Source organism: Lolium perenne, chromosome 7 (assembly GCF_019359855.2).
Source record: "Lolium perenne isolate Kyuss_39 chromosome 7, Kyuss_2.0, whole genome shotgun sequence".
Lineage (NCBI taxonomy): Eukaryota > Viridiplantae > Streptophyta > Magnoliopsida > Poales > Poaceae > Lolium > Lolium perenne.
The window spans coordinates 263,175,714-263,184,317 of NC_067250.2; the positions used below are offsets into that span (position 1 = coordinate 263,175,714).

An 8,604-nucleotide genomic window follows, 5' to 3' on the forward strand; every position below is an offset into this window, starting at 1 on the left:
TTTCCAGCTTCGATGATATCGGTCTTAAGTGTGGTTCTCATTGTTGATGTACATGATGCGGTGACGACTGTAGGTCAGGCTGGTTCACCATCCATTCTATAGTTCTTGTCATGGTTTTAATTCAAATATAAAGTAAAAAAAAACCCAACAGAAATTATAGAATGGGGGAGTACATGCTTACTACCTACTCCCTCGCTTGAAAAATAAGCGTCGCAACTTGTTCTATATTTGGATGTATCTACACGTTAAAATACGTCTAGAAGTATTAGGTTTACTCATTTCTCAGGACATGTGTGCTATAAATATCCCTTTAGGTGCATATACTAGGGTTGCAACGTTCGGGGTCGTGACCAGACCAGCGCATTTCCTCGCCCAAACTAGCAAACTAAAGACGCATACCCAAACGGGAACTAAGTTCGCACTCACGATTCACATGTAACCATTTTGTCTCGCTTGAATCAACTTAAAGGATAGCGTCTTGTCTAAATGTACATTTTATTACTGTGGTCATGTATTGTATCGCCTTCCACTTCTGATGAACAAAAAAAGAACAAGAAATAAACTCAAAAAAGAAACGTAGTCAAGACCCACAAATCCAGCAATTAATAGAAATGGAGGCAACTGGGAAGCGACCCTCGTTGCGTGCGCAGCGCGCCCCGTGCACCCGCCGGCATCCCCGCGAGAGATCGCCCTGCGCCTAGCTGGACAAAAACAAAAACAGAGAATAATGATGCAACTATGAAATCATCTGCCCGTAATGTGATTATTATCATGAGTTCGGAATCCTTTGCTTCTCCACGGTTTCAAACATGCAGGTGGAGGCGAGATGAGAATCGTATTCCCTTGCCATCTTTTCAACACCTGCTACTTGCCAGTTGCTAGCCATCACTCCGGCAATGGAATAAAGGCAACTTCCGTCCGCTTCCTTGTTAATTAAGCTTCTACTATACGATAAACAATCCATGCTCCATGCATGTACGTACTTCCTTGCAGCTAGTATTGTGAGGCAGTGAGCATAGAAATTCTCCGTTCGCTTTAGCTTCGGTTACAACTAGAACCGGACAATAGCTGGTCTACCTCATCTTTCAAGGTCAATTTACATATGGGAATAGTAAATGTGATCACCCATAGATAATCGTTTCGGTTCCGCATATAAATGAACAAATACCGGTTCGGAGTAGTTCGAGGCTTGATGGAATGGCCTACACTAACCATCGTTTTTACAAAGCTGATACCTTCTATCTTGCCGTTGATAAGATGTGTTGAGATAGATGATTGCTTTTGTGAAGCTTCAGTGGAGATATTTCAAAGTTTCTCAAGCCTTACTTTAAAGAATGATTTCTCAATGTTCGATGTGGACAAGCGTGTTCGCTTATTTTCAATTTATCATGTAAATTTCTATAATAATGACCGTGGAACCATAAGAGGACAGCTTGAGAGTTACATTCACCATGTGGGAATTCATTCCTCCTTTTCTACTTGCATAAACCTTAAATGTTTAGCTACAAAGATGGTTGAAACAGCACCTTGATCTACAAGCTTACTGAGTTGGCCTTAATTAATATTATCGGTCTCAACCACATTAGTTGAGAGAGCTTATTGGGCAATAAAGATCATCAAGTCCAAATTACATAACAAGCTCAAGAATGAATGGCTCAGTGACGCGATGATATGTTATACTAAGTGGGGTCTATTTAGCCAACTTGATGGTTGTGTTATTGCTCAATGGTTTCAAGGCATGAAGAAGAGGAGAAAACATTTACCTCGTAGATCTAGGGCTAATTAGAATATCATTGGTACTGTCTCGGTATATTTATTTGCCTCATGAATCAAGATGAGTATATTTTGAAGGTATGTTCATATGATTTACTAATCCATCTTTCTTTTCTATCTTTTAGAGTGTCTTTGTGGGTGCATTTGGATATTTCAACTTTTGTCGTCGACAGTCGGAGTTCAATGTCTTTTGGGAGTCATTGTTAATTTCTATCATAAATAATATTAGCACATATGATCATTTGAATATGGTGTGAGTGTGTAATACATTGTATTCATGTTTTCGCAGTAAAACTATTATGAAAACACTTTCTTCGATATGATGTATATATTTGTCTGGGAAATTTGTAGTTGCCTTGCGGAGCATTTCAGGGTCCCATCGGTGCATATATAGCTCTTTTGAACATTTTTTTTCTGTGGCTTTGATTTGTTTATACTCTATGAGTGCACCGGGCACGGCATCACAAAGCTGGAAATTACCGTGGCATGTGGTCACTGATTGCGCACACGTACATATACGTACTGTACAAAAGTTCGCTCACACATACTGTGCAAAAGCGTTCACAAGATCGATCGGTGAAGAGAGAAACCGCATAAACAAAGCCCATGCCACAAACCAAAGAATCGATTCGATTCGCCGTGTGGGAGAGATATCGATCTTTACTTAGCGCTCGTACAACTTTTAATCACCTTTCCCCCTTTGATCCCTCGTTCGATCTCTGCTAATTTCCCATGGCTAGAAAGGTTTAGCTTCTGCCTGAAAGAACTTGGCTCATCGATCACACAAAGCCACGAAGGCAAATTAAGCTGCATATGTACACACACACACACATACTGACAGTTTCAGCTAGCTTAGCTAGATCAGAGGCTGAGTGCAGATCGAGACATCTTGTGTATACCTTTCTTCTCGCCGGGGTTTCCGCCGGCCGTCGCTTTGCTTGCCGGCGAGGCTTCCCGGATCCTCTTCCCAGCTAGGCCGCGCGCCATTCATTGGCCTGACAAAAAGCTGCTCCGCTCTAGTGCTAGCCCGTGTCTTCGTGGCTTCGTGCATGTATTCGCGAGGCCCAGGTGGCGTTGTAACGCAAGCTTTCTGCTTGGCGCTAGTAGTTTCTTGCTGCTGCATATATGCCGAGCTCGCGCGTCAGGTTCCCTTTATTCTTGCAATTTGAATGCTACATGCCACTGTTCCTGACGTGCAAGCTCTAATCGACCTGAAGTTGCTGCTTTCCTCTTGAAAGATTTGGGTGAGTGGATCAAAGATGATCGATCAATTGTGAAATATTGTTAATGTGTAGTTTGTTTCATGGTGTTCTTTTCGATCTGAAATGTGTGTGATGTTAAGTTCTGATCTTGTCACTTTGTTCCTTGTGATGGGGAATAGCAGGTTTAAACTTTACTTGGCGCGCGCTTGATATCGAGAGAGGTGGTCGACGACGATGAGCGGGCACCAGGACGCGCACCACGAGGACTTCCAGCTCAAAGACACGAACCCGCTGCTCGGGGAGCAATGGCCGAAAGGCGCGGCGGGGCCGGCGCGCCCCGCCGTCGGCGGCGGCATCGCAGGGTGGCTGGGCATGGACAAGCCGTCGAGCACGTACGACCTGGTGGAGCAGATGTTCTTCCTGTACGTGCGCGTGGTGAAGGCCAAGGACCTTCCCCCGAACCCCCTCACCGGCGCGGCCATGGACCCGTACGTGGAGGTGAAGCTGGGCAACTACAAGGGCACCACCAAGCACTACGACCGCCGCGCCAACCCGGAGTGGGATCAGGTCTTCGCCTTCTCCAAGTCCCGCGTCCAGTCCAACGCCCTCGAGGTCTACCTCAAGGACCGCGACATGATCGGCCGCGACGACTACGTCGGCCGCGTCGTCTTCGACCTCGGCGAGGTGCCCACCCGCGTGCCCCCCGACAGCCCGCTCGCGCCCCAGTGGTACCGCCTCGAGGAGCGCCGCGGCGACGTCGGCGGGTACAAGATCCGTGGGGAGCTCATGCTCGCCGTCTGGATCGGCACCCAGGCCGACGAGGCCTTCCCGGAGGCCTGGCACTCCGACGCCGCCACGGTCCGCGGCGAGGGCGTCGCCAGCGTGCGCTCCAAGGCCTACGTCTCGCCCAAGCTCTGGTACCTCCGCGTCAACGTCATCGAGGCGCAGGACGTGCAGCCGCAGTCCCGCGGCCGCGCGCCCGAGGTGTTCGTCAAGGCCCAGGTCGGGAACCAGATCCTCAAGACCTCCGTCGTCGCCGCCGCCACGCTCAACCCGCGCTGGAACGAGGACCTGGTCTTCGTCGTCGCCGAGCCCTTCGAGGAGCAGCTGGTCATGACGGTGGAGGACCGCGTGTCCCCGCGCAAGGACGACCTCCTCGGCCGCGTCCAGCTCCCGCTGACGCTCTTCGAGAAGCGCCTCGACCACCGCCCCTTCGTGCAGTCGCGCTGGTTCGACCTCGAGAAGTTCGGCATCGCCACCGCCATCGAGGGCGAGACGCGGCGTGAGCTCCGCTTCGCCAGCCGCGTCCACCTCCGGGCATGCCTCGAGGGCGCCTACCACGTCATGGACGAGTCCACCATGTACATCAGCGACACCCGCCCCACAGCGCGCCAGCTCTGGAAGCCGCCAGTAGGCGTGCTCGAGGTCGGCATCCTCAGCGCCGCCGGCCTGCAGCCCATGAAGAACCGCGACGGACGCGGCAGCACCGACGCATACTGCGTCGCAAAGTACGGCCAGAAGTGGGTGCGCACGCGCACCATGATCGGCACTTCCAGCCCGACGTGGAACGAGCAGTACACGTGGGAGGTGTTCGACCCGAGCACCGTCATCACCATCGGCGTCTTCGACAACTGCCACCTCGGCAACAGCGGCAACGGAAACAACAACAACAGCGGCGGCGGACCCCCTCCGGCAAGGGACGCACGCATCGGCAAGATCCGCATCCGCCTTTCCACCTTAGAGACCGACCGCGTGTACACGCACGCGTACCCGCTGATCCTGCTGACGCCGTCGGGCGTCAAGAAGATGGGCGAGCTCCGCCTCGCCGTGCGGTTCACCTGCCTGTCGATGATGAACATGGTGCACCTCTACACGCAGCCGCTGCTCCCCAGGATGCACTACCTGCACCCGTTCACGGTGACGCAGCTGGACGCGCTCCGGTACCAGGCGATGGGCATCGTGGCGGCGAGGCTGGGCCGCGCGGAGCCGCCGCTGCGGCGGGAGGTGGTGGAGTACATGCTGGACGTGGAGTCCCACATGTGGAGCATGCGGCGCAGCAAGGCCAACTTCTTCCGCGCCGTGTCGCTCTTCTCCGGCGCGGCCGCCGGCGCGCGGTGGTTCGCCGACGTGTGCCTCTGGAAGAACGTGGCCACCACGGCGCTGGTGCACGTGCTCCTCCTCATCCTCATCTGGTACCCGGAGCTCATCCTCCCCACCGTCTTCCTCTACATGTTCTTCATCGGGCTCTGGAACTACCGCCGCCGCCCGCGCCACCCGCCGCACATGGACACCAAGATGTCGTGGGCCGAGGCCGTGCATCCGGACGAGCTCGACGAGGAGTTCGACACGTTCCCGACGTCGAGGCAGCAGGACGTGGTGTACATGCGCTACGACCGGCTGCGGAGCGTGGCCGGAAGGATACAGACGGTGGTCGGCGACATGGCCACGCAGGGGGAGAGGCTGCAGTCGCTGCTCAGCTGGCGCGACCCGAGGGCCACGTGCGTCTTCGTCTTCTTCTGCCTCATCGCCGCGGTGGTGCTCTACGTCACGCCGTTCCGGGTGGTGGCGCTCGTCGCCGGGCTCTTCATGCTCCGGCACCCGCGGTTCCGCAGCAAGCTGCCAGCCGTGCCTAGCAACTTCTTCCGCCGGCTGCCGTCGCGGGCAGACAGCATGCTCTGATCGACTCCGAGTGAGATACAATGCCCCGATTGTTCGTCTTCGATCGGGACAGAGTTCAGAGTCCTGATTTTTTTTTCAGATAAAAGGAAGTGTTTTCCTCCATTTTTATGCATGAGACAGAGTGAATTAGTACCTGTTAAGTACACTTGAGATTTAGAGAGTACGTACTCTTGTAAGTTGTAACTATGTTTGTCTCGGGAATGACAATAACTGGTTGCTTCAAGCTTTTGAAATGAATATGTAAGGAAACAACGAGTAATGCTACACCTACAAAAATATTTTACAAAAAATTCATACGGACTCACATAGCAGAGCCGGAAATCCAAACTCAGTCCCGGTTTTTCAGGAGGGGATGAAACTTCAACCAGTAACACTACACATACGGACTCATTTTTACAAAAACCAACTTAGGGGCATACGTGGAATCACGCCTCGCGTTTACAGCCCTACATTCACAGAGGAGGAAAAGCTTTAGGCCAACCAACTGTTTCCACGTATGTCCGTAGGCTCAGTCCATATCCAAAATTCCGTACGTCTAGCATTTCTGAACTTCAACAAACCAATGTAGCCCACGTCAGCCCGTACATTTTCCGTAAACCGTCCGTACGTCCAGGATTTCCGGGAAACAACATGCATGGACCTCAGGTTTGACATCTGTGTGTCTCATAAAAGGCGGAATATTCATTCAATGAGAGACGACGTTCCCGTCGACAGCGAGGCGTCTGTGGTGACTTCGTCAATTTCAAGATCCAATCCGCCGGCTCAGTCTTCCGGAGGTGCTCATAGGGGTAGGGTGTGCGTGTGTGCGTTCATAGGGGTGAGTGTATGCGCGTATATGTGAGCGTCTGTGTTTGTACTGTGTTTCTCAAAAAAAAAAATGCATGGACCTCACATGAATATTGCACGAAACACACCTGTACTGGTTTTACATTGTTAGTGCCTTGCTGCATACCATATCCTACCCACGCAGCAAATATTTTGTGATGCCGTAGCATCATCGCAGTGTTTTTATTCGGCGGTGGATCAAAACTGTAAAAAAAAACATCACAACATTTTGAAACACCTATGTAGCAAAAAAAAAATATGTAGCATATTATCCATCCGTCATAGCAAAAACTCCAAGATAAAAGTCAACAAATTATATGCATATGAAAGCACAACATTTTAACGTTGTTCAAGAAAACATTGGCATCATTCGGGCTAAATTTAAAGAAGACATCCAGAATCATTGTAGCATCTCGCTCATGTGTTTGCAGCAAAGTGTGTAAGAGTTTGAAGCATTTGAAAAACACCCATACAGGATTAAAAAAAAGTCCATCCTCAAATACGGTTCCCTGGAGCTATAGCTCACCATTTGCTCTTGACTCACTACACTGGAGACCATTAGATTAGATCCAACTATTGAGGAGAATGAGCAGTAGCAGCACTTATCCCTGACCACTTTTATTTGCCAGGTCAGCGAGAGGGTGGCGATTGGTCAGGTGCCTCGGCGTTTAAATCACCGGGGCTACATGCGCTGTTTTAGTATCAATAATATACGAGCTACTCTTTCGAGATGGAATATCTATTTGGTGTTTATAATTCTGTACATATAATTAGGTTTTCCTCCAATGCCATGATATCGGGAGCTAATACAATTATAGCATAGAACTATAAAATTAAATATAAAATATGAAATATAAATAGTACAACATTATTATTGACTCTAGGGCATATTTCCATCACACATGTGTGGGCCCTTGTGAGCTCTGCCCTTGTGGTTGCTAATCAGGATTCACACAAAACTCTTGATGTATTGTTCTCGTATTTTTGTGAAGTCTAGAACAAGCCTGGTTGTCGCTCCATTTCCATCCAACCGTCATCTGGTGCAATTTTACAATAGAACAATAGCTCTTGATAAAAATGTTGGAGATATGCCCAAGAGGCAATAATAAAATGGTTATTATAATATATCTTTATGTTTATGATAATATTTACATACCATGCTATAATTGTATTAACTGAAACATTGATACATGTGTGTTATGTGAACAACAAAGAGTCCCTAGTAAGCCTCTTGTATAATTGTATAACTAGCTTGTTGATTAATAGATGATCATGGTTTCGTGATCATGAACATTGGATGTTATTAATAACAAGGTTATGTCATTGTATGAATGATGTAATGGACACACCCAATTAAGCGTAGCATAAGATCACGTCATTAAGTTATTTGCTATAAGCTTTCGATACATAGTTACCTAGTCCTTATGACCATGAGATCATGTAAATCACTTATACCGGAAAGGTACTTTGATTACATCAAACGCCACTGCGTAAATGGGTGGTTATAAAGGTGGGATTAAGTATCCGGAAAGTATGAGTTGAGGCATATGGATCAACAGTGGGATTTGTCCATCCCGATGACGGATAGATATACTCTGGGCCCTCTCGGTGGAATGTCGTCTAATGTCTTGCAAGCATATGAATAAGTTCATAAGAGACCACATACCACGGTACGAGTAAAGAGTACTTGTCAGAAGACGAGGTTGAACAAGGTATAGAGTGATACCGATGATCAAACCTCGGACAAATAAAATATCGCGTGACAAAGGGAATTTGTATCGTATGTGAATGGTTCATTCGATCACTAAGTCATCGTTGAATATGTGGGAGCCATTATGGATCTCCAGATCCCGCTATTGGTTATTGGTCAGAGAGAGTACTCAACCATGTCCACATAGTTCGCGAACCGTAGGGTGACACACTTAAGGTTTGATGTTGAAATGGTAGAATTTGAATATGGAATGGAGTTCGAAGTTTTGTTCGAAGTCCCGGATGGGATCCCGGACATCACGAGGAGTTCCGGAATGGTCCGGAGAATAAGATTCATATATAGGAAGTCATTTTATAAGATTTAAAATGATCCGGTGATTTTGCGGAAGGTTCTAGAAGGTTCTAGAAAAGTCCG

At 48.8% G+C, this 8,604-nt stretch overlaps 1 protein-coding gene across 2 annotated transcripts; it reads left to right on the top strand.

The window, feature by feature from the left end:
• The first annotated feature begins 2,448 nt into the window (after positions 1 to 2,448).
• On the top strand, positions 2,449 to 5,877 carry LOC127312971 (FT-interacting protein 1). Of its 2 annotated transcripts, none has more exons than XM_051343520.2 (2): positions 2,449 to 3,017; positions 3,155 to 5,877. In XM_051343520.2, the coding sequence occupies exon 2, from the start codon at positions 3,210 to 3,212 to the stop codon at positions 5,652 to 5,654; it is 2,445 nt and encodes an 814-aa protein (XP_051199480.1). In that variant the 5' UTR covers positions 2,449 to 3,017; positions 3,155 to 3,209; the 3' UTR covers positions 5,655 to 5,877. The 2 variants fall into 2 exon arrangements, with proteins under 2 accessions (XP_051199480.1, XP_051199478.1); XM_051343518.2 differs by having other exon boundaries at positions 3,158 to 5,877.
• Positions 5,878 to 8,604: the final 2,727 nt, after the last annotated feature.